At 36.4% G+C, this 27,520-nt stretch overlaps 1 protein-coding gene across 4 annotated transcripts in view; it reads left to right on the forward strand.

Moving 5' to 3' along the window:
• The window catches only part of ATP8B4 (ATPase phospholipid transporting 8B4 (putative)), a 284,458-nt gene that overhangs the window by 138,060 nt on the left and 118,878 nt on the right, over positions 1-27,520 (forward strand). For all 4 annotated transcript variants that reach the window (XM_023227177.2, XM_023227176.2, XM_023227178.2 and 1 more), the window contains 2 exons: positions 5,054-5,262; positions 15,825-15,868. In XM_023227177.2, the coding sequence (XP_023082945.2) occupies positions 5,054-5,262; positions 15,825-15,868 (253 nt within the window). The remainder of the gene's footprint in view (positions 1-5,053; positions 5,263-15,824; positions 15,869-27,520) is intronic.

A 27,520-nucleotide genomic window follows, 5' to 3' on the forward strand; every position in this document is an offset into this window, starting at 1 on the left:
ATATATATTATATATAATATATATAAAGTGATTCAGCATAATACTTTATCACTTAAATCTACTTTCTTATGCATTCTTATAATTTTCAAAATTACTGATGTTCTGTAATATACCATGAAATATGATACCTTAAAACTCTGTGAATGCTTTTCTCTTTTTTTAGCGTTTTATATTTTACACGTCCACATACTTTATCTCATTCATGTTGCCCAGCAATCTTATGAAGTAGGATTTGCTGAACTGCTTTCAAAATGATGAGAGGATTTGCTCAGGATCGTGAGCTAATGAAGGACAGAAGTCTTCTGAGAGTTGGGACAGTGTTTTCCTCTGTCCCTAAGCTATGCATGATTTATTACTCAGTGAAGAAATCAAAAGAAAAAAAGAGTCTAGAGTTCTGTCCTTGTTGTAAGGCATGGAAATTATGAAGATAAATGGGAGCCTTTCTCTCGCCAAATAAGTACAGTGATTCTGATCTTAACTCGAGGGAAGAAGCATTCCAAGGAATTTCAGGTTACTCAGTCCTAAAGATTGAGACATAGAAAAAGAGAACTCCCAGGTATTTCTGTCCAGAATGATGAAGACCTTCTGCCAAAGCTTCTATTAGGCTTTAGAATATGGACAAAGAGTAAATTAGTGCCATATGTCACTTGAGGATAGAAGTTCAGTATTTGCTTTGAATGGTTAACAATTCCAGGCGAGGAAAGGACATTTATTTTGGTAGGATGTTTCTATGTTGTCAATTTGTTTGTCTGTTGTGTTAAGGCGTACCCAGCTACAGTTTTTTAAAAAATACATAATCTTAAGAAATGCAGCCATTGTTACCCCAAGGAATTAGCTTTTGAGTGTTCTTTTCCAAAGCAATAGGAGTTCATTTCTATGTTGCTTGTTTTGCCCAAGACTGGGTGAAATTATAAGCTCTGTTCTGCGAGTAATCAGGCAGAAAACACTAAGCGGCCGGAGTATGCTAACTCTGAATAGTTTTCTCCTTTTCTCTGCTATTTTAAAATCAAGAGCTGAATGTTCCACTGTGGCTCTTCTGAATCCTCTTTTCCCAAACAAAAACAATGCTCATTTTTTCTTCAGACTTTTAAGCTCTGGGAATTTGAATAAATTTTGAATACTTCCATTGGCTTATACTATAACACAGAACAATCAAATTCTGTTTCATTCACTTTGGTTTAAGATTACAGGGAGCTACTTGATTTTCAGATAAATAAAAAACTTCATGGTTTGTATTGTGACCCTCATAATACCATTCTTAAGGCCTGGTCTGCACTGGCTTTCCCAAATCCCTGAGTTCTAGTCTTGGCTCTGTGGCTAATTATTGATGTGATGTTGGTTTAGTCACTTTACCTCTCTAAGTCTTAATATCCCTATTGGTGAAATTAGAGTCTAAAGAGTTAAAAGTCATACACCCAACACTGATTGACTGCCTCTGATGGGCAAGATACTACCCCAGCCCATTGTAAGTGCTAATGCTTTTTGAGTGAAAGGAATAAGGAAAATAAAGCTGAATCAGACCAGCTAGAAAGGAATTTACATGGAGGGTGGGGGTGGGGTGGGATGCAGAAGAGTAAACCATACATGAAGATTAATAAATAAAGAGTGTGAGTTATGTATCTTAATATCATATCACACTCTACATAGTCACAGTGTAATTTTAGTTAGGGAGAAAAAAAGTGCTACCATTCAAATAGTTAAAAATGAATTGGCCCCACACCTCTTTTGGGGAGGGAAAGGTAGGTATGTCATGTACTTTTAGAACTTGAAGCATAGAATTTAATAACCAAAAATGATTTGAGTGTCATCTAGCCCAACTTTGTCACTGTACAGATGAGAAAAACCAAGGATTAATTTCCACTAAGATCAGAAATAAGCTATGGTACCTGCTATTACCATAACTATTTTCTACTGTTCTGGATATCCTTGTTAAAGTACAAAGACATGAAACTGAAATATCCATGAACAAGATAAGACATGAACCTGAAATAAACCTATTAGAAATGAAGAACACAGACAATAATATGATTATAAATGTAGTCAATCCATAAGAATAATCTGTAAAACTTTCAGTAGGATAATTTAGTTATGTCTAATTATGAAAGTAACATTACAAAAATTAAAAGCTGTATTTTAGTATAACAACAATTTAAAAACTTATCCTATCAAAAAAAAGTTTAAATTCTGCCCTTTGTATCCATGGGTTTTGTATCTATGGACTCTACCAACCATAGATGGGAAATATTTGGAAAGAAAAGGATGGTTGTGTCTGTACTGAACATGTACAGAGTTTTTTTCTTGTCATTATTCCCTAAACAATACAGTATAACAACTATTTACATAGCATTTACATTGTATTAGGTATTATAAGTAATCTACAGATGACTTAAAGTATACAAGAGGATATGGGTATGCTATATGCAAATACTATGCCATTTTATGTAAGGGACTTGAGTATCCTCAGATTGGGAGTCCTGTAACCAATCCCCCATGGATTCAAGGGACGACTGTGATATTCAAGAGCAAATCTATAAAGCTATGGTATGAACCTGTGCTTTATAGATTTGAAAAAGCAAAACTAAACTAAACTAAAATTCCTTAACTAATTGAGGTACTTTAAAAAATGGAATTCCTGAAAAGATTTGACCTTCTCCTTGAAGTTGTATTTAAGTTTACAAAATATCAGTTCTTTTCAAATAATTAAGAGTTTAACATAGACCTAATCAAAATCTCAAAGAAATTTTGTGGGAAAATTAATACATTTATTCAAATGTTTACTTCGATGAATACATTGATTCTATCAGGAAAAATAAATGGGTGATTATAGTTAAGAAGTTTTGAAGAGGAAGAGAATAAAGGTGATTTTGTTTCTTCTATGTATTGTCAGTTATTATAAAGCTACAGTAATGAAAACAAGAGATACATTAAGTGTCATATCAATGAATAAAATTGAAATCCATAAATCAGATGGTAGTGAGTAAAATGATTTATTTGTGACACAGAAAGCATCCCAGCTTAATGGGGAAAGGATTGATTGTTCAACAAATGTTGATGTAAAATCTTCTTGTTTGGAAAACTTGAAATTTGCTCCTCATATGTACATCAAACTTTCAATTTCAATCATAAATTTCAATTGGGATAAGTAATTATGAAAAAATCAATAAAAACAAATAAAATATAGATATCCGTATATATAATCTTGGCATAGATAAGGCTTATCTAAACAAAACAAAGTATAAACTTTTGATGAATTTGATCCTTTAGAAAGAGAAAACTTCATATTAAAAAACTGGAAACAAAATGAAAAGACCATCAGCCAGCTGTGGCGATGCATGCGGTCCCAGCTACTCTAGAGGCAGAGGTGGGAGGATCGCTTGAGCTCAGGAATTTGAGGCCAACCCGGGCAACATGGCAAGACCCCGTCTCTAAAAAAAAAAAAAAAAAAAAAAAAAAAAAGACAAGTGGCCAGGTGCGGTGGCGCACACCTATAATCCCAGCACTTTAGGTGGCCAAGGTGGGTGGATCACCTGAGGTCAGGAGTTTGAGACCAGCCTGAACAACATGGCGAAACCCCGTCTCTACTAAAAATACAAAAATTAGCCGGGCATGGTGGAGCATGCCTGTAATCCCAGCTACTCTGGTGGCTGACGCAGGGGAATCGCTTGAACCAGGGAGGCGGAGGTTGCAGTGAGCCAAGATCGCACCATTGCACTCCAGCTTGGGCAACAAGAGCGGAACTCTGTCTCAAAAAAAAAAAAAAAAAAAAAAAAAGACAAATAATAAATTGGATAAAATATTTGCGTTGTTTTTTGACAGAATTAATAGACTTAATAACTATAGAATTCTTACAAATCACTAATAAATACACTGGTATCAGAATAGGAAAAATTAAATAGGCAGACACAATTAGATAATTCCAAGAAGAAATGTCACTGGCCACTAACATTTGAAAAAAGTGTTAAACTCATTGATAAGAATTGCAGTAAACAGTAGTGACATAGCTTTTGAATTTGCATATGGTGAAAGATAATTTTTAATAATCTGATGGTAGAAACTTATGTTGCTATGACGTTTTTGGAAATCAGTTTGGCATTATGTATGACATTGAGCATTGAGAGAGTTCATACACTTTGCCATAGAAATTTTGCTTCTGGAGCTGGGAGGTCATAAATGATTACTAGAATGTAATCAGAATTATATTAATAATTAATTATTGTAATAATTAACATAATTATGTAATTAGAATGTGATGCAACACTCTTTTCATGGTAAATGAGCAGAATGGTATGACAACACATCCTGTTTTCACTTAGTATCTGTTGTGGTTTGGTTCTGCTTCATGGAAATACTATTTTCTATCTCTTTTGGCAAAGTGAAGCCACATCAAACAATGTATTGGAGAGAAAGTTCTCAACAGCACATTTCTTTAGATCAGACATCAGACAAACATCTTCAATAATAATTAGTTTCCCCTACCACAGGGTTCCCCAACTCCCAGGCCACAGACCTGAGCTCCGCCTCCTGTCAGAGCTGTGGCAGCAGCATTAGATTCTCAAAGGAGTGCAAACCCTATTGTGAGCTGTGCAGCGGTTTATATATTGCAATGTAATAATAGAAATAAAGTGCATATTAAATGTAATGTGCTTGAATCATCCTGAAACCATCCACCTTCCCCTGATCTGTGGAAAAGTGTCTTCCACAAAACTGGCCCCCGGTTGGGGACCTGTCCTATCATATAGGAGGAGACACAAACTAATACGCTATACACAAAATCTCCACTGGGCCTGTTTAATGTAGAAAACCGTGAAACATTCCCTAAAGCTTTATCCTAAGCTGGCTTATTATTTTATGGTGTTGCAGGAAATAACTCGGAAAGGTTTATAAGCAGACTCTGCTGAGAAGCTTCTGAAGATCCCTGTGACCTAGGGACAAAGCATCCACATTTTCCTCTAAACGCTGAAGACTTTGGCAGACTTCTTATTTTGGCAAAATATTGTATGTTCTGAAATTAATGGAGCATTTCTTTTTTTTCCCCCATTTTAATGGATGACAGTGTGGAAGTAATTCGTCTAGGACACAGTTATTTTATAAACTGGGACCGGAAGATGTATTATTCTCGAAAAGCAACACCTGCAGAGGCTCGGACAACCACGCTCAGTGAGGAACTGGGGCAGATTGAGTACATTTTCTCTGACAAAACGGGTACCCTCACTCAAAACATCATGACCTTTAGAAGATGTTCCATTAATGGGAGAATCTATGGTAAGAGACACAGTTGCTTTCTCTTAACGGTATTGTTAACAATTTCTTGAATAACTGACCCCATTAAAAACAATTTAAAAATCCAAAACAATCACTGGCTTTCTTATTAATATGGGCACCATCAGCATCTACCATATAGATGCTGGTATGCTTGGCAGACTGTAAATTCTCACTGAATATGTATTGGATAAATGTTGAGTAATTTAGATGAAACTTTGGATTTATTGCCATTTATGGATAGAGAAGAGGATTAGATAGGATAACTCTCTGAAGTTCCTTTCAGTGCTCTGTGGGATTCTTTATTATTATTATTATACTTCAAATTCTGGGATACATGTGCAGAATGTGCAAGTTTGTTACGTAGGTATACATCTGCCATAGTGGTTTGCTGCACCCATCAACCAGTCATCTACATTAGGTATTTCTCCTAATGCCATTGCTCCCCTAGCCTCCCACCCCCCAACACGCTGTGGTGTGTGATGTTCCCCTCCCTGTGTCCTTGTGTTCTCATTGTTCAACTCCCACTTATGAGTGAGAACATGTGGTGTTTGGTTATCTGTTCCTGTGTTAGTTTGCTGAGAATGATGGTTTCCAGCCTCATCCATGTCTCTGCAAAGGACATGAATTCATCCTTTTTTATGGCTGCATAGTATTTCATGGTGTATATGTGCCATATTTTCTTTATCCAGTCTATCATTGATGGACATTTGGGTTGGTTCCAAGTCTTTGCTATTATGAATAGTGCTGCAATAAACATATGTGTGCATGTGTCTTTATAGTACAATGATTTGCAATCCTTTGGGTATATACCCAGTAATGGAATTGCTGAGTCAAATGGTATTTCTGGTTCTAGATCTTGAGGAATTGCCACAGTGTCTTCCACAATGGTTGAACTAATTTACACTCCCACCAACAGTGTAAAAGTGTTCCTATTTCTCTGCATCCTCTTCAGCATCTGTTGTTTCCTAACTTTTTAATGATTGCCATTCTAACTGACCTGAGATGTTATCTCATTGTGGTTTTGATTTGCATTTCTCTAATGATCAGTGATGGTGAGCTTTTTTTCATACGTTTGTTGGCCACATAAATGTCTTCTTTTGAGAAGTGTCTGTTCATATCCTTTGCCCACTTTTTGATGATATTGTTTGTTTTTTTCTTGTAAGTTTGTTTAAGTTCCTTGTAGATTCTGGATATTAGTCCTTTGTCAGATGGATAGATTGAAAAAATTTACTTCCATTCTGTAGGTTGGCCTGTTCACTCTGATGATAGTTTCTTTTGCTGTGCCGAAGCTCTTTAATTAGGTTCCATTTGTCAATTTTGGCTTTTGTTGCCATTGCTTTTGGTGTTTTAGTCACGAAGTCTTTGCCCATGCCTATGTCCTGAATGGTGTTGCCTAGGTTTTCTTCTAGAGTTTTTATGGTTTTAGGTCTTATGTTTAAGTTTTTAATCCATCTCGAATTAATTTTTGTATAAGGTGTAAGGAAGGGGTCCAGTTTCAGTTTTCTGCATATGGCTAGCCAGTTTTCCCAACACCATTTATTAAGTAGGGAATCCTTTCTCCATTGCTTGTTTTTGTCAGGTTTGTCAAAGATCAGATGGTTGCAAGTGTGTGGCATTATTTCTGAGACCTCTGTTCTGTTCAATTGGTCTATATATCTCTTTTGGTAGCAGTACCATGCTGTTTTGGTTGCTGTAGCCTTGTAGTATAGTTTGAAGTCAGGTAGCACAATGCCTCCAGCTTTGTTCTTTTTGCTTAGGATTGTCTTGGCTATATGGGCTCTTTTTTGGTTCCATATGAAGTTTAAAGTAGTTTTTTTCTAATTCTGTGAAGAAAGTCAGTGGTAGCTTGATGGGGATAGCACTGAATCTGTAAATTACTTTGGGCAGTATGACCATTTTCACAATATTGATTCTTCCTATCCGCAAGCATGGGATGTTTTCCCATTGTTTGTGTCCTCTCTTATGTCCTAAAACAGTGGTTTGTAGTTCTCCTTGAAAAGGTCCTTCATATCCCTTGTTCGCTGTATTTCTAGGTATTTTATTCTCTTTGTAGCTATTGTGAATGGGAGTTTACTCATCATTTGGCTCTCTGTCTATTATTGGTGTATAGGAATGCTTGTAATTTTTGCACATTGATTTTGTATCCTGAGACTTTGCTGAAGTTGCTTGTCAGCTTAAGGAGATTTTGGGCTGAGACGATGGGGTTTTCTAAATATACAATCATGTCATCTGTAAACAGAGACAATTTGATTTCCCCTCTTCCTATTTGAATACACTTCATTTCTTTGTCTTGCCTGATTGCCCTGGTCAGAACTTCCAATACTCTGTTGAACAGAAGTGGCGAGAGAGGGCATCCTTGTATTGTGCCAGTTTTCAAAGGAAATGTTTCCATCTTTTGCCCATTCAGTATGATATCGACTATGGGTTTGTCATAAATAGCTCTTATTATTTTGAGATACATTCCCTTAATACCTAGTTTATTGAGAGATTTTAGCATGAAGGGGTGCTGAATTTTATCAAAGGCTTTTTCTGCATCTGTTGAGATAATATGTGGTTTTAATCATTGATTCTGTTTATGTGATAGATTATGTTTATTGATTTGCATATGTTGAACCAGCCTTACATCTCAGTGATGAAGCCAACTTGATCATGATGAATAAGCTTTTGGGCGTGCTGGTGGATTTGGTTTGCCAGTATTTTATTGAGGATTTTCGCAGTGATGTTCATCAGGGATATTGGCCTAAAATTTTCTTTTTTTGTTGTGTCTCTTCCCGGTTTTGGTATCAGGATGAGGCTGGCCTGATAAAATGAGTTAAGGAGGAGTTTCTCTTTTTCTATTGTTTGGAATAGTTTCAGAAGGAATGATTGATACCAGCTCCTCTTTGTATTTCTGGTACAGTTCAGCTGTGAATCTCTCTGGTCTTGGGCTTTTTTTGGTTGGTAGACTATTAATTACTGCCTCAATTTCAGAACTTGCTATTGGTCTATTCAGAGATTCAACTTCTTCCTGGTTTAGTCTTGGGAGGTTGTATGTGTCCAGGAATTTATCCATTTCTTCTAGATTTTCTAGTTTATTTGCATAGAGGTATTTATAGTATTCTCTGATGGTAGTTTGTATTTCTGTGGGATTGGTGGTGATATCCCCTTTATCATTTTTTATTGTGTCTATTTGATTCTTGTCTCTTTTCCTCTTTATTATTCTGGCTAGTGGTCTATTTTGTTAATCTTTTCAAAAAACCAACTCCTGGATTCATTGATGTTTTGAAGGGTTTTTCTTGTCTCTATCTCCTTCAGTTCTGTTCTGATCTTAGTTATTTCTTGTCTTCTGCTAGCTTTTTAATTTGTTTGCTCTTTCTTCTCTAGTTATTTTAATTGTGATGTTATGATGTCGATTTTAGATATTTCCCTCTTTCTCCTGTGGGAATTTAGTGCTATAAATTTCCCTCTGAACAATGCTTTATCTATGTCCCAGAGATTCTGGTACATTGTTTCTTTGTTCTCATTGGTTTCAAATAACGTATTTATTTCTGCCTTTATTTCATTATTTACCCAGTAGTCATTCAGGAGCAAGTTGTTCAGTTTCCATGTAGTTGTGTGGTTTTGAGTGAGTTTCTTAATCCTGAGTTCTACTTTGATTGCACTGTGGTCTGAGACTGTTTGTTATGATTTCTGTTCTTTTGCATTTGCTGAGTAGTGTTTTACTTCCAATTATGTGGTCAGTTTTAGAACAAATGCAATGTGGTGCTGAGAAGAATGTATATTCTGTTGATTTGGGGTAGAGAGTTCTGTAGATGTCTGTTAGGTCTGCTTGGTGCAGAGCTGAGTTCAAGTGCTGAATATCCTTGTTAATTTTCTGTCTCGTTGATCTGTCTAATACTGACAATGGGGTGTTAAAGTCTCCCACTATAATTGTGTGGGAGTCTAAGTCTCTTTGTAGGTCTCTGAGAACTTACTTTATGAATCTGGGTGCTTCTGTATTGGCTGCATATATATTTAGGATAGTTAACTCTTCTTGTTGCATTGATCCCTTTACCATTTTGTAATGCCCTTCTTTGTCTCTTTTATATATTAATATATTTTATATTTGTTGGTTTAAAGTCTGTTTTGTCAGAGACTAGGATTGCAACCTCTGCTTTTTTTTGCTTTCCATTTGCTTGGTAAATATTCCTCCATCCCTTTATTTTGAGCATATGTGTGTCTTTGCATATGAGATGGGTCTCCTGAATACAGCACACCAATGGGTCTTGACTCTTTATCCAATTTGCCAGTGTGTATCTTTTAATTGGGGCATTTAGCCCATTTACATTTAAGGTTAATATTGTTATGTGTGAATTTGATCCTGTCATTATGATTCTAGCTGGTCATTATGCCCATTAGTTGATGCAGTTTCTTCATAGCATCAATGGTCTTTACAATTTGGTATGTTTTTGTAGAGGCTGCTATGGGTTATTCCTTTCCATATTTAGTGCTCCTTTCAGGAGCTAAGGCAGGCCTGGTGGTGACAAAAATCTCTCATCATTTCCTTGTCTTTAAAGGAGTTTATTTCTCCTTCACTTATGAAGCTTAATTTGGCTGGATATGAAATTCTTGTTTGAAAATTCTTTAAGAATGTTGAATATTGGCCCTCACTCTCTTCTGGCTTGTAGGGTTTCTGCAGAGAGAACCACTGTTTGTCTGATGGGCTTCCCTTTGTGAGTAACCTGACCTTTCTCTCTGGCTGCCCTTGACATTTTTTCCTTCATTTCAACCTTGGTGAATCTGACGAGTATGTCTTGGGGTTGCTCTTCTCAAGGAATATCTTTGTGGTGGTCTCTGTGTTTTCTGAATTTGAATGTTGGCCTGCCTTGCTAGGTTGGGGAAGTTCTCCTGGATGATATCCTGAAGAGTGTTTTCCAACTTGGTTCCATTCTCCGCGTCACTTTCAGCTACACCAATGAAACGTAGGTTTGGTCTTTTCACATAGACCCATATTTCTTGGAGGCTTTGCTGGTTCCTTTTCATTCTTTTTTCTCTAATCTTGTCTTCATACTTTATTTCATTAAGTTGATCTTCAATCTCTCTGATATTCTTTCTTCCGCTTGATTGATTCAGTTATTGATTCTTGTGTATGCATCATGAAGTTCTTGTGCTGTGTTTTTGAGCTCCATCAGGTCACTTATGTTCTTCTCTAAACTGGTTATTCTAGCTAGCAATTCGTCTAACCTTTTTACAGAGTTCTTAGCTTCTTTGCATTGGGTTAGAACATGTTCCTTTAGCTTGGAAGAGTTTGTTTTTACCCACCTTTTGAAGCCTACTTCTGTTAATTTGTCAAATTCATTCTCTGTCCAGTTTTGTTTGCTTGCTGGTCAGGAGTTGTGATCCTTTGGAGGAGAAGAGGCATTCTGGGTTTTGGAATTTTCAGCCTTTTTGCACTGGTTTTTCCTCACCTTTGTGGATTTATCTACCTTTGGTCTTTGTTGTTGGTGACCTTCGGATGGGGTTTTGTGTGGATGTCCTTTTTGTTGCTGTTGACACTATTCATTTCTGTTTGTTAGTTTTCCTTCTAACAGGCCTCTTAGTTGCGGGTCTGCTGGAGTTTGCTGGAGGTCCACTCCAGACCCTATTTGCCTGAGTAACACCAGTAAAGGCTGCAGCCCAGCAAAGATTGCTGCCTGTTCCTTCCTTTGGAAGCTTTGTCCCAGAGGGGCACTTGCCAGATGTCAGCCAGAGCTCTCCTGTATAAGGTGTCTGTCGACCTCTGCTGGGAGGTATCTCCCAGTCAGGTTACCTGGGGGTCAGGGACCCACTTGAGGAGGCAGTCTGTCCCTTAGTGGAGCTTGAGCGCTGTGCTAGGAGATCTGCTGCTCTCTTCAAAGCTGGCAGGCAGGAACATTTAATTCTGCTGAAGCCGTGCCTACAGCCACCCCTTCCCCCAGGTGCTCTGTCCCAGGGAGATGGGAGTTTTATCTATAATCCCCTGACTGGGGCTGCTGCCTTTCTTTCAGAGATGCCCTGCCCAGAGAGGAGGAATCTAGAAAAGCAATCTTGCTACAGAGGCTTTGCTGAGCTGTGGTGGGCTCTGCCTGGTTCAAACATCCCGGCTTTGTTTACACTGTGAGGGGAAAACTGCCTACTCAAGCCTCCATAATGGTGGATGCCCCTCCCCCCACCAAGCTTGAGCATACCAGGTCAACTTCAGACTGCTGTGCTGGCAGTGAGAATTTTAAGCCAGTGGATCTTAGCTTGCTGGGCTCCATGGGGGTGGGATCTGCTGAGCTGGACCACTTGGCTCCCTGACTTCAGCCCCCTTTCCAGGAGCGTGAACAGTTCTGTCTCACTGGCATTCCAGGTGCCACTGGGGTATTAAAAAAAAAATCCTGCAGCTAGCTCGGTGTCTGCCCAAACCCCTGCCCGGTTTTGTGCTTGAAACCCAGGGCCCTGATAGGGAATCTCCTGGTCTGCAGGTTGTGAAGACCCTGGGAAAAGCGTAGTATCTGGGCTGGAATGCACTATTCTTCATGGCACAGTCCCTCAAGGCTTCCCTTTGCTAGGGGAGGGAGTTCCCTGACTCCTTGCACTTCCCGGGTGAGGCAACACCTCACCTTGCTTCTGCTCACCCTTCGTGGGCTACACCCACTGTCTAACCAGTCCCTGTGAGATTAGCCAGGTACCTTAGTTGGAAATGCAGAAATCACCCCCATTCTGCGTTGATCTCATTGGGAGCTACAGACTGGAGGTGTTCCCATCTGGCCATCTTGCCCTGGTCCCCTCAGCTGTGTGATTCTGTTCTGTAGTGCTCAATAGAACCATGTCCTAGGGTGGGCAAGTTCTTGATTATCCGAGTTATCTCAGTAAGGGCAGCATTTTATACTTGATTCCTATCAGCTCTGGGGTTTATGTAAGTGCACATGGTTTTGGGAATCTACTGTTCATTTACAGGGCTGCCTTGAATGGCCAGATAAGCTGTTTCATTAATACCCACTTCTTGTTTGTGTGCTTTTATCAAAATACATGCTCTGTATTTGGCTTTTCAAGCATTCTATTTATATGTGACCCTTGTCACCCCAACGCTGGCCGATTTGCATGTTGTTCCTTCTGCTGAGAGCACAAAGGCTCTATGGAACTTTCTGTGGATTCCTCTGGTCTCCAAATGTCCCTTCATGGGACTCTGAGTGTCCAGTTTCTCAATACAGAAATCTCAGGAAGTAAAGGAAATCCAAGAAAGAGGGAAAACCTTTCCTTTGTCCCCTGATGGGAAACTTCATACATTGCCAAGTATTTTAAAGCAAGATTTGACCCTGAACAAAACTAAGAAATAGAAGAAGTTGATGTTTGCAATCTCCTACCTTTTGACCTCCTTTGGTTACCCACATCCATATAACCCATGGTCATTATGGTTTCCTCAGCTGTCTTCCACTCCCAGTTTCCTCTCCTGCCATTGCTGGTAGTGCACAAGATAATTTCCAGCCTGGACTTCCACAAGCCCACAGTGGTATTGTTATATCAATATATTAATCTTATATCAGTATCATGATGACTGGTAAATAACAGAACCTTTCCTTAAAAAGTTCCCATTGGACATTATTTTCAGAGGCTTTCTAAAAATATTGCTTTAACCCAAAAAGTAGTTTAAATAGGAAACTTTTAAGCAGAATATTGAAAATATTTTGAATTTTGGGGACTTTTTGGATTTTTTTTTTTTTTTTGCCACATATTGATCTAATAATACAATCACTTCTAGGAAGCAATCTTAAAGGAATTATCAGACATGTGGACCAAGATTCATTTGTAGAAATGTTTATCACATTTTGTGATAAAGGTTCTATTTTTGGAGAAGGCCCTTGACTTTCACAAGATCTTTGCAAATCTCCAAATTCACAAATCCCATGATAGCTTGTAATTCCTCTCATGAAATACAGGAAAGTAACTTAAAGATTTAAGTGATCCTTTAGACTCTTATTTTATGTGCTGTTATAATTTATAATGCATTTATAATACCATTAAAAGAAATTCTTACTAAAGCACTCACAGAATGTTTCAGAATCATTTTTCCTTGTTGTCATACAAGTTGGGCATATTAGTATCACAGATGCAGGCCTTGGGAAAATGTAACATTCGACTGTAATTTATCTAAATCTTCTATTTCCTGGGTAAGAAATATTATCTTCTTAGGCAATTTTTCTTCACTTTCATCACCAGCCCTGTAAATGGGCTTTTATTGTAGGGAGGAGGCAGACCATTTAACACAAAGACACATTTTTTTTTTCTTTTTTCCATCATTTTATTAGAGTGACTGCATACAGGGTAACCACTAGAGCATAACACAGTGAATTTGAGATTTAAATTCCAGGTGCTAGGCCAGGTTCATTCACTAGCTCAGGGGCTCCTCCCACACCACAGCTGTACAGCATTCCAGATTCAGACCAATGGCCCAGAGAAACAACAAATAGAACTGCTTGTCGAGTGGTTGGTGCTTGTAACATCGTATAGCGAAGAGAGAGAGAACTTAGATTAAAAAACCCACTATGCTTACTTTAGTTTTCATTTAGTCATGTCATTTTTAAACATTCTTTCGTTCTCTTATCCATAAAACGGAAATGAAAATCTTCACTTTACAAGTTTATTATAAGGATCAGTGATAATTTAAAAGCCTGGCACAGGTTGATTCAAGTAACTCTTTTTTTTATTTTTTTTTCCAACTTTTAAGTTCAAGGGTACATGTTCAGGATGTGCAGGTTTGTTACATAGGTAAACGTGTGCCATGGTGGTTTCCTGGACAGATCATCCCATCACCTAGATACTAAGCCTAGCTGTTCTTTTAGCTGTTCTTCCTGATGCTCTCCCTTCCCACATCAACAGGCCCCAGTATGTGCTGTATCCCCCGTGTGTCCATGTGTTCTCATCATTCAGCTCCCACTTACAAGTGAGAACATGCAGTGTTTGGTTTTCTGTTCCTGTGTTAGTTTGCTGAGGATAATGGATTCCAGCTCCATCCATGTCCTGGCAAAGGATATGACCTCATTCCTTTTTATGGCTGCACAGCATTCCATGGTGTATATGTACCACATTTTCTTTATCCAGTCTATCAATGATGGGCATTAGGTTAATTCCATGTCTTTTCTATTGTGAATAGTGTCGCAATGAACATGTGTGTGTGTGTCTCTTTATAATAGAATGATTTATATTCCTTTGGTATATACCCAGTAATTGGAATGCTGGATCAAATGTTATTTCTGCCTTTAGGTCCTTGAGGAATCATCACACTGTCTTCCACAATGGTTGAACTAATTTACAGTCCCACTGTAAGAGGTTCTTTTTCTCCACAACCTTGCCAGCACCTGTTATTTTTTGGCCTTTTAATAATAGCCATTCTGACTGGCGTGAGACGGTATCTCATTGTGGCTTTGATTTGCATTTCTCTCCAATGATCGATAATATTAAGCTTTTTTTCATATTTTTGTTGTCCTCATTTATTCTTCTTTTGAGAAGTGTCTGTTCATGTTCTTTGCCCACATTTTAATGGGAGTTGACAGGTTTTTTCTCTTGTAAATTTGTTTAAGTTCCTTGTAGATTCTGGATATCAGACCTTTGTCAGATGGATAGATCACAAAATTTTTCTCTCATTCTGTAGGTTGTCTGTTCACTCAGATGATAGTTTCTTTAAGTAACTCATTATTATTATAAGAAATATAATCCTGGAAAATAGTATGAAACCTTCCAATGCCAAGTAAAATAAGAAAAAAATTAATGCCTCACAATAGGGAAAGCGAAAGTAAATTATGCTACATCTATAATCATGGGCTACTATACAACGATTCAAAATAAGATTCAAAACAATTTGATTGATAGGAGAAATTCTCATACTTTACATGGTTAAAAACTGTAAAAACAAGAAGTTTATGATGTGGTGAATATATGTGTATATAAAAATCCACAATAAAAATCATTCTATAAATACTAGTTATTTCTGGATGAAAGGAAGTGATTTTTATTTTCTATTGTAAATGTCCCCTGTTTTCCATTGTATCTATAATAAGTACATATTAGCTTTATACTAAGAAAAAAGTTATTTTACATTTCTGGCATATGGGTGGCTATGTTATCTGACTGCAGAAAGTACTGGCATTGTTTAAGGTTTACATGCTAATTTGACCTTGATATTACACAGATGTATCTGGCCCAGACCAAGATAGGCAAAGTTCTGCATTGCGGAGAATTGGTCTGGCAAGGATATAATTTTGGATTTCTCAACAGTGGGAATAACGTGGAAGATAGAAATTTGCCTCTTGCAAATATCATAGATAATGTAATAACAGAATGATAACATTTACAGAGAAACATGATTGCTTCATTTTTGTTTTAATGCCTACTGCATTTTAGTCCTATCTTGGGTAAACACGAATGTCTCACTGTATAATGCCATATTTAGGGTTACAATTTGAAAACACTCCTAAAACCATTCCCCTGTTTAAATTCATAAAAGTAATGGTGATATAATAAATAATAAGTGTATTCCTTAAAACTAAATGTCTAATCTAATTTCAATTTCACTTACTTTTAATTCTCAATTTTTGTTTTGTCAGGTGAAGTACCTGATGACCTGGATCAGAAGACTGAAATAACTCAGGTGTGGAAGTGATAAAATTTTATTCTTAGTTTCAATTTCAAATTATATGTGGTTTTAAGAAAATGGTAAACTTTTAGTGTCCTGATTTCCACTAAGACCAGATGAGATACTTAATGCATAACATTAAAAAATAGGTTAATATGATTCAGAATTCCTTCATATACTACTGAACCAACCACAGAGTTCCTCCTGTTTTTTATTCTTGACATATTTATGCAGATACAAGGAATCATATTTCCCCACCTTTTACATAGTGGAGAAATATAATTACATAGGTGGTGGCATAATTTACATAATGTTCTTCAACTTTCTCAACAATGTATCTTGGAGATGTTTCTAGATTAGTTTAAAAAAAGTACTTTCTCATCCTTTTTAATGGCTGAATGGAATTTTGTTATATTGATGTTCCAAAATTTATATGAAGACATTTAGGATTTTCAATATTTTTCTAGTAAAGAAAATGCAGCAAAAAAAGCCAAAAACTGGGTGCATATGTTATTTCACATGTTAGAGAATATAGAATCTGTTTCTAGAAATAGAATTGCTATTCTAGATATATCAAAAGATATATGCATTTGTAATTTGATAAATATTGCAAATTGCCTTCTTTAGAATTTATAACAGTTTACCCTGACACAAACAAGTGTAAGAATGTCTGATTTCCCCCACTCTCACCAACACAATGTTTTATCAAAGTTTATGATCTTTGGTGAGATTATATGAAAAATAGGTACATCAATATTCATTCTAATTTTAACTTCTCTTATTATAAGTGAGGTTCAACATATTTTCATATGTTTGAGAGCTAATTATGTTTCTGTAAGTTTCTGGTTCATAATTTTTTTATCCATTTTTTTCTATTGGGTGGTCTATTACAAAAATTAATTTGTATATTTCTATATTGGGGAAAATAAGTATTTGTCTGTGAAATGAGTTTTATGTATTCTTTTCACAATTTGTCATTTGTCCCATGATTATTTTTTCTGGTATTTTTGCTATGAAAAATATTTTATTTTCATGTAGTTGAGTTTATCAGTTTTTCCTCCATCACTGAGTTTTATGTCTTAGATATGAAGCACACCATCATTATAGAGTTAATGTTTTATGTTTAAATCTTAGATTCATTTGGATTTTATCCTGGTGTAGAAGGTAAAGCGTAAGTCCAACCATATTTTTCTCCAGATGATTACTGACTTTACTCATTTATTTAAAATCCTATCCTCTTTTTCACTGATTTGGGATGTTACCTTTATAGCATGCCAAACTCTTGTGTACTAGATCTATTACTGAATTTTTGATGTGTTTTCTTTCTATGCATGTGTTAGTATCATACTATTTTAATTGTTGACAAAGGCTGGGCGTGGTGGCTGATGCCTGTAATCCCAGCACTTTAGGAGGGTGAGGCAGGAGAATCACGTGACGTCAAGGGTTTGAGACCAGGCTGGCCAGCAGGGTGAAACCCCGTCTCTACTACAAACATAAAAATTAGCCAGGCATGGTGGTGGATGCCTATAGTCCCAGCTACTTAGGGGGCTGAGGCAGGAGATTTGCTTGAACCTGGGAGGCAGAGGTTGCAGTGAGCTGAGAGCTCACCACTGCACTCCAGACTGGGTGACAGAATGAGACTCCATGTCAAAAAAAAAAAAAAAAAAATTATTGACATTGACAAGGCTCTAACATTTGGTAAGACTAATTGTTTTTCAGTGCTTTTTTTTTTTCTGTAGATTTCTCTTAACTGTTTTGCTTAAACTTTCCTCATGATTTTTTGTTAGAATGATGTTAAATTTATTGATTATCTTAAGAAGTGTTAATATCCTTATGATGTTGAATTTTCTTATCCAAGAACATAGCATGTATTTCAAGCTACTTAAGTCATATTTTGTGCCTCTCAGAAGCATTTTCAGGTTTTCTGCATAAATATGTTGCTCATTAAAAAAATTATTCCTAGGCATGCAGTTAATTTTGGGGGTTCTTTGAAACCAATGAGAACAAAGACACAACATACCAAAATCTCTGGGACACATTTAAAACAGAGTGTAGAGGGAAATTTATAGCACTAAGTGCCCAGAAGAGAAAACAGGAAAGATTTAAAATTGACACCCTAAGATCACAATTAAAATAACTAGAGAAGCAAGAGCAAACACATTCAAAAGCTAGCAGAAGGCAAGAAATAACTAAGATCAGAGCAGAACTGAAGGAGATAGAGACACCAAAAATCCTTCAAAAAATCAATGAATCCAGGAGTTGGTTTTTTGAAAAGATCAACAAAATTGATAGACCGCTAGCAAGACTAATAAAGAAGAAAAGAGAGAAGAATCAAATAGATGCAATAAAAAATGATAAAGGGGATATCACCACCAATTCCACAGAAATACAAACTACCATCAGAGAATACTATAAGCACCTCTACACAAATAAACTAGAAAATTTAGAAGAAATGGATAAATTCCTGGACACATACATGCTCCCAAGACTAAACCAGAAAGAAGTTGAATCCCTGAATAGACCAATAACAGGTTCTTAAATTGAGGCAATAATTAATAGCCTACCAACCAAAAAAAGTCCAGGACCAGATGTATTCACAGCTGAATTCTACCAGAGGTACAAAGAAGAGCTGGTACCATTCCTTCTGAAACTATTCCAATCAATAGAAAAAGAGGGAATCCTCCCTAATTCATTTTATGAGGCCAATATCATCCTGATACCAAAGCCTGGCAGAGAGACAACAAAAAAAGAGAATTTTAGGCCAATATCCCTGAGGAACGTCAATGCAAAAATGCTCAATAAAATACTGACAAACTGAATCCAGCAGCACATCAAAAAGCTTATCCACCATGATCAAGTGGGCTTCATCCCTGGGATGCAAGGCTGGTTCAACATATGCAAATCAATAAACATAATCCATCATATAAACAGAACCAAAGACAAGAACCACATGATTATCTCAATAGATGCCGAAAAGGCCTTCGACAGAATTCAACAGCCCTTCATGCTAAAAACTCTGAATAAACTAGGTATTGAGGAGATGTATCTCAAAATAATAAGAGCTATTTATGACAAACCCACAGCCAATATCATACTGAATGGGCAAAAACTGGAAGCATTCCCTTTGAAAAGTGGCACAAGACAGGGATGCCCTCTCTCATCACCCTTATTCAACATAGTGTTGTAAGTTCTGTGCAGGGCACTCAGGCAAGAGAAAGAAATAAAGGGTATTCAATTAGGAAAAGAGGAAGTCAAATTGTCCCTGTTTGCAGATGACATGATTGTGAATAGGCAACCTACAGAATGGGAGAAAATTTTTACAATTTACCTATTTGACAAAGGGCTAATATCCACAATCTACAAAGAACTTTAGCAAATTTACAAGAAAGAATCAAACAACCCCATCAAAGAGTGGGCAAAGAATATGAACAGACAATTCTCAGAAGAAGACATTTATACAGCCAACAGACACAAGAAAAATGCCCATCATCACTGGCCATCAGAGAAATGCCAATCAAAACCACAATAAGATACCATCTCATACCAGTTAGAATGGTGATTATTAAAAAGTCAGGAAACAACAGGTGCTGGAGAGGATGTGGAGAAATAGGAATGCTTTTACACTGTTGGTGGGACTGTAAACTAGTTCAACCATTGTGGAAGACAGTGTGGTGATTCCTTAAGGATCTAGAACTAGAAATACCATTTGACCCAGTCATCCTATCACTGGGCATATACCCAAAGGATTATAAATCATGCTGCTATAAACACACATGCACACATATGCTTATTGTGGCACTATGTTCACAATAGCAAAGACTTGGAACTAACCCAAATGTCCATCAATGATGGACTGGATTAAGAAAATGTGGCATATATACACCATGGAATACTATGCAGCCATAAAATAGGATGAGTTCATGTCCTTTGTAGAGACATGGACGAAGCTGGAAACCATCATTCTGAGCAAATTATCGCAAGGACAGAAAACCAAACACTACATGTTCTCACTCATAGGTGGGAATTGAACAATGAGAACACTTGAACACAGGGTGGGGAACATCACACACCAGGGCATGTCGTTCATGTTAAGCTGTTTTTTAATGTGGTACTAGATTCTGTTTACTAATGCTTTATTTAGATATGAGCATTGATCTTTGTAAGAGACATGGTTCTGTGGTGTTCTTTTTTGGGGTAATATTTGTTTTGCTACCAATGTTATATTTGCTTTAGAAACATAAATAAGGGATCCTTCCTTCTTTTTGTATTCTGTGGGACAGTTTACATGAAATCAAAATAATGTATGCCTTAAAGTTTTCAGAAAATCCCCCTATAAAATTATGTGGACCCGGTGCTATTTCAGGTGGTAGCTCTTAGATAATGTTCTTATATTCTTGTCTACAGTAGTTATCTGTTTAGAATTTCTATCTCTTTTGGAGTGATTTGGAAAATTATAGTTTCTTAGACTATTGTCAAATTCAGTCAGATTTTCACATTTATTTGCAAACACTCATAAGTCTTTTAAATTCACATTTATTTACAAAGACTCATAAGTCTTTTAAATTCACATTTCTTTTCACATTTATTTGAAAAGACTCATAAGTCTTTTAATTTCCTCTTTATCTGTGGTTCTTTTTATTATTTATCTTTTGTTTTTGTCCTTTCCTGTCTTGCTTATGTTAGTAGCTTAGTTGTCCCTTTCTCCCACAAAAAAGTATAGCTGTTGGATTTACTTATTTTTTTTCCTGCATTGTAATCAATAACTTCTGCTTTTTTATTAATGCCTTCTTCATTCCTTAAATTTTTTTTTTTGTTTTGCTTTTTCTTACTTCATACTTGGATGCTTTATTTATTTTTATTCTTTCCTGTTTTTTAAGAACACAAATATTTAAGGTTAACAATTTCCCCTGAACACTGCTTTAGTTTTATTATGTATATTTTGGCATGTAGTTTAATAAGGTATTTTAATTTTATTTTTATATGATTATTTTATCTTTATTTTTGTCATATCAGTGAGTTCAAATTGAACCATTGAGTTTGAACCATAAGTTTTTAAGAAAGAATTCAAAATTTGCAGATGGTAAGGGCTTTTTTCTCCCTAATTTTATTGCACTTTTAATACAAGAATATATTTTTATTGTTTCTACCTTTTAGAATTTATTGAGGTTTTCTCTGTGGCTTAATAAGGTTAATTGTTATTAATGTTTCAGGACCCTTAAGAAGAAAGTACTTGTATTCTCTTTTCATAAGGTAGGAATTAGCTATATATAATTTAGCTCTATCTTGTTAAATATATAACTGGTCTTCTATATAATTATTTATCTTTTATTTATGTTATCTGTTTGACTTGAAGAAGCTAATTAAAGTGCTCTGATCATACTCTCTGTCTACAGGTCATATATATACCAAAGTCTGTTTTATTGAGTATTGATGCTAGTTTTTGGTAACATTGATGATCATAATGGTTTAACTTTTATTATGAATTACAGATTTTAACATTAAAAGTACTCATTCAATTCTTCTTGGCCTGATTTAAACCTCATTTGATGTTAAGATCATTATTTTTGGATATTTTTCATTTATATTTGCCCACCTTTTATTTCCAAAGTTCCTGAATTACTTTGATATAGGTATATCTTTTGTGTAGAACACAGGGCTGTAGTTTGCCTTTGCTTTAAGTTCCAATCTTTTAATGAGTTTGGCCCATTTACATGGGGCTATACCTTGTCTTGGTTCTGTTACAATATTTTAGGTTATTATTTTTTGTCTTTATAATTCTTAATAATTATTTCCTTATGTGGTCTCTTTCTTTTACTCTGTGTGTGTATTTGTGTGTGTTTCTTGTAATATTTAAGGAAGTATTTTATTGTTTCTGTACTGTATACTCTCAAGTGTGTACATAATACTTTAAATTTTTTCTTAAGGTGGTGTTGATCAGTTTCCTAATATGAACAATGATGAGATTATTATTTCTCTTTCTTTTCCTCATATTTTCCTAATATTTTTCTTAATAGTACTTTTAATCTGAAAAATATATATAATTTCTATGAGTTGACTTGCAGCTTTAAATGATATTTTTTCATTTTCAGATACCAAAATAAGGAAATCAGCATGTTATCCCAATTTCTTTTAGAAATCTTTTCATGTAGTCAAATGTGTAATATTTGCATTTTTTTGTCATCCTAATCTATTGGTTTTAGACCTATTCCTTCAGCTAAAGATATTTTATGTTCACCACTAACTAGTCCCTTTCTCAGTTATTTCAGTTATTTTTTTCAGTTATTTTTCCATTTGGCTGAAGTTCATCCTCTAATTTCAAGAATGCTTCATAAGAAATATCTGTTCAGGCCAAGTGTGGTGGCTCATACCTATAGTTACAGCACTTTGAGAGGTGAGGTGGGAGGACTGTTTGAGGCTCGGAGTTTGAGACCAGCCTGGGCAACATAGTGAGACACTGTCTCTACAAACAATAAAAAAACCCAATTAGCTAGGCATGCTGGGGCACACCTGTAGTACTGTATACTTGGGAGGCTGAGATAGGAGGATCACTGGAGTCTATCACTGCCAGACTGCAGTGACCCATGATCTCACCACTGCATTCCAGCCTGGGTGACAGAGTGACACTGTCGCAAAAAAAATCTGTTTCAGAACTATTTGTTGACTTTATATTTGAATGACAGTTTGTCTATAAACTCTTTGGGCCAGTTTCTTCTCTGGATGGTTTTAGGGAAGTCCAAGGCCAGTGTGTATTTTAGAACTTACTAGTCATATAATAATATATACACTTTTAAATATTTTAAATATTTTAAAATGTAAAAACTTATAATGCAATTGTGTTCAAAATTTATTGCACGAACAAAGCAATCTGTGATTAAATAAGTTTCTATGATTCTGGGACCAACATAAGTAACGGAGTGTCTTGTATATAGGTGATCTCATATACTTGGATAAAGTGTAAAGTAATATTATTCTACAATCTCTAAGACAAAGCATCTGTCAAACTTATTTCCCATCGAATGTTTTTGAAAAGACATTATTACACGGATAGTACTTGAGTCATAAACTTTTAAAAGTATATAGTGTACATTCCAGAAGTCAGTAAATTAATAGGGATCTTATTTACTATTGGATCTTTCCTCACTATTTTATTCTGTTCTTTATTGAATTCCATTTTATTCATTTTGTTTCTATTTTTTACTCTCAACAAATTTTTAAGTGTTGACTATGGTATTGTTAACTCTAAGCACATAGCAAATCTCTAGAATTTTTTTTTTATGTTCCATGTCTGAAACTCTACACTAATTGCACAGCAAATCACCTTATTCCCATTTTCCCAGTCTCTGGGAAAAACCATCTATTTTATGTTTTGATGAGTTTGACTACTTTAGAGACCTCATAAAAGTGGAATAATTCTGTATTTGTCCTTCTGTGACAAGCATTTTTCATTTGTAATAATGTCAAGAGTCATCCATATTGTAGCATGACAGGATTTCCTTCTTTTTTATGGCTGAATAATATTCCATTGTATTTATCTATCACATTTCCCTTATCTATTCATCTATTCATGGACATTTAGGTTGCTTCCACCTCTTGGCTATTGTGAATAATGCTGCAATGAACACGGGAGTGCAAATATCTTTTCAAGATCCTGATTTCCATTCTTTTTGGATAGATAAGGGATTGCAGGATAGTATGGTAGTTTTATTTTTAATTTTTTGAGGAACTTCCATACTGTTTTCTACAGTGATTACATCATTTTGCATTTCTATAAACAGTGCACCAGGATTCCAGTCTTTCTACATCCTCAACAATACTTGGGATTTTCTGTTCTGTTTGTGTGTTTTTTGTTTGTTTGTTTTCTTTCTCCCACTTTTATTTTAGAATCGGGTACATGTGCAAGTTTGTTACAAAGACATATTGCAGAATGCTGAGGTTTGGGATACACTTGAACCCATCACCCAGGTAGTAAACACAGTGCCCCAAGAGGTAGTTTTTCAGCTCCTGTCCTCCTCTCTCTATGCTACCTCTAGTAATTCCCACTGGCTATTGTGCCCATCTTTGTGTCCATGTGTGCCCAATGTTTAGCTTCCACTTATAAGTGAGAACATGTGGTATTTGGTTTTCTGTTTCTGCATTAGTTTGCTTAAGATAATGGCCTCCAGCTGCATCTGTGTTGCTGCAAAGGATATAATTTTGTTCTTTTTTTAATGGCTGCATAGTACTGCATAATGTATATTTACCACATTTTTAAAATCCTATCCTCTGTTGATGGGCACCTGGGTTTATTCTATGTGTTTTGCTATTATGAATAGCAATGTGATAGGCATATGGGTGCAGGTATCCTTTCGGTAGAATGATTTATTTTCTTTTGGGAATATACCCAGTATCAGGGTTACTGAATCAGATGGTAGTTCAACTGTTAGTTTTCTGAGGAATCTCCAAATGGCTCTCCACAGTGGCTGGACTCATTTAATTCCCACCAAGAGTGTGTAAATGTCCCCTTTTCTCCACAGCCTCACCAACATCTGTTGTTTTTTGACTTTTTAACAAACATTTTTCTGACTGGTGTGAGATGGTATCTCATTGTGATTTTGATTTGCGTTTCTCTGATAATGAGTGATCATAAGCATTTTTTCATGTTTGTTTGCCACGTGTACACTTCTTTTGAGAAGTGTCTGTTCATGTCCTTTGCCAACTTTTTAGTTAGAATATTCATTTTTTGCTTGATGATTTAAGTTCCTTAACAATTCTGGATATTAAGTATTTGTTGAATGCATAGTTTGTGAATATTTTCTCCCAATCTGTAGGTTGTCTGTTTACTCTCTTGATGTTTCTCTTGCTGTGCAGAAGCTCTTTAGTTTAATTTAATTAGGTCCTACTTATCAATTTTTTTTTGTTGCTGTATTAGGGTTCTCTAGAGGGACGGAACTAATAGGATAGATGTATATATGAAGGGGAGTTTATTAAGGAGTATTGACTCACACAATCACAAGGTGAAGAGATTGCTAGAAATCACAAACATTTGTGATTGCAGAAATCACAAACATTCTTTTACACCAACAATAGGCAAGCAGAGAGCCAAATCATGAATGAACTCCCATTCATAATCACTACAAAGAGAATAAAATACCTAAGAATACGTCAAACAAAGAATGTGAAGGAGAACTACAAACCACTGCTCAAGGACATAAGAGAGGACACAAACAAATGGGAAAATATTCCATGCTTATGGATAGGAAGAATCAATATCGTGAAAATGGCCATACTGCCCAAAGTAATTTATAGATTCAATGCTATTCCCATCAAACTACCATTGACCTTCTTCACAGAATTAGAAAAAGCTATGTTAAATTTCATACGGAATCAAAGAAGACCCTATATAGCCAAGAGAGTCCTAAGCAAAACTAACAAAGCTGGAGGCATTGCATGCTACCTGACTTCAAACTATACTACCAGGCTACAGTAACCACAATAGCGTGATACCAGTACCAAAACAAACATATAGACCAATAGGGCAGAAGAGAGACCTCAGAAATAAGACTACACATTTACAACCATCTGATCTTCGACGAACCTAACAAAAACTAGCAATAGGAAAAGGATCTTCTATTCAGCAGAAGAAAACCTAGGCAATACCATTCAGGACATAGGCATGGGCAAAGACTTCATGACAAAAACGCCAAAAGGAATTGCGACAAAAGCTGAAATTGACAAATGGGATGTAATTAAACTAAAGAGCTTCTGCACAGCAAAAGAAACTATCATCAGAGTGAACAGGCAACCTACAGAATGGGAGAAAATTTTTGCAATCTACCCATCTGACAAAGGTCTAATATCCAGAATTTACAAGGAACTTAAACATATTTACAAGAAAAAGACAAGTCCATCAAAAAGTTGGCAAAGGATGTGAACAGACACTTCTCAAAAGAAGACACTTACATGGCAAACAAACATATTAAAAAAAACCTCAACATCCCTGATCAGAGAAATGCAAATCAAAACCACAATGAGATACCATCTCACGCCAGTCAGAATAGCAATTATTAAAGAGTCTGGAAACAATAGATGCTGGGGAGGTTGTGGAGAAATAGGAATGCTTTTACACTGTTGGTGGGTAAAGTAGTTCAACGATTGTGGAAGACAGTATGACGATTCCTCAAGGATCTAGAACCAGAAATACCATTTGACCCAGCAATCCCATTACCGGGTATATATCCAAAAGAATATAAATCATTCTACTGTAAAGACACATGCAAATGTGTGTTTATTGCAGCACTATTTACAATAGCAAAGACATGGAACCAATCTAAATGTCCATCAGTGATAGACTGGATAAAGAAAATGTGGTACATATACAGCATGAAATACTATGCAGTCATAAAAAGGAATGAGATCATGTCCTTTACAGGGACATGGATGAAGCTGGAAGTCATCATCCTCAGCAAACTAACACAGGAGCAGAAAACCAAGCACTGCATGTTCTCACTCATAAGTGGGAGTTGAACATTGAGAATGCATGGACACAGAAAGGGGAACAACACACACCAGAGCCTGTTGAGGGGTGGAGGATGAGGGGAGGGAACTTAGAGGACAGGTCAATAGGTGCAGCAAACCACTGTGGCACATGTATACCTATGTAACAAACCTGCACGTTTCGCACATGTATTTTGTTTTTTGTTGTTTGTTTAAGAAGAAATAAATAAAATTATCCAATCTGTGAAATAAAAAAAAGAAAAAGAAAAAAAAGTAGGGAAGCTGACAGTGCAGCCTTCAATTTGTAGCTGAAGGCCTGAGAGTCCCTGGCAAACCACTGTTATAAGTCCAAGAGACCAAAAGCTGAAGAACTTGAAATCTGATGTTTGAGGGCCAGAAGCATCCAGCACAGGAGAGAAAGATGAAGGCCAGAAGAGTCAGCAAGTCTGCTCTTTCCCACTTCTTCTGCCTGCTTTATTCTAGCCTTGCTTGCAGCTGATTCGATGGTACCCACCCAGATTGAGGGTGGGTGTGCCTCTCCCAGTCCACTGACTCAAATGTTAATATCCTGTGGCAACACCCTCACAGACACACCCAGGAACAATAATTTGCATCCTTCAGTCCAATCAAGGTGACATTCAGTATTAATCATCACAGTTGCAGTTACTTTTGAGGACTTAGCCATAAATTATTTGCCAAGACCAGTATCAAGAAGAGTATTTCTTAGGTTTTCTTCTAGGATTTTTATTGTTTGAGGTCTTACATGTGTGAGATGGTACCTCATTGTGGTTGGTTTGCATTTTCCAGATGATTAGTGATGTTGAGCATCTTTTCACCTATGTGTTGGCCATTCATATGTCTTCTTTGGAGAGTATCTATTGAAGTCCTTTGCCTATTGTTAAATTGGATCCTTCCCTTCCCTTCCCTTCCCTTCCCTTCCCTTCCCTTCCCTTCCCTCCCCTCCCCTCCCCTCCCCTCCCCTTCCCTTCCCTCCCCTCCCTTCCCCTTCCCTTTCCCCTTCCCCTTCCCCTTTCCCTTTCCCTTTCCCTTCCACCTTTGCTATGAGTTGCTAGGAGTTCCTACATATTTCGGCTAGTAACCCCTTATCAGATATATGATCTGCACATATTTCCTCCCATTCCATAAGTTGCCTTTTCACTCTGTTGATTATTTCCTTTGCTGAGCAGAGGCTTT

This window comes from Piliocolobus tephrosceles, chromosome 6 (genome assembly GCF_002776525.5).
Source record: "Piliocolobus tephrosceles isolate RC106 chromosome 6, ASM277652v3, whole genome shotgun sequence".
NCBI lineage: Eukaryota > Metazoa > Chordata > Mammalia > Primates > Cercopithecidae > Piliocolobus > Piliocolobus tephrosceles.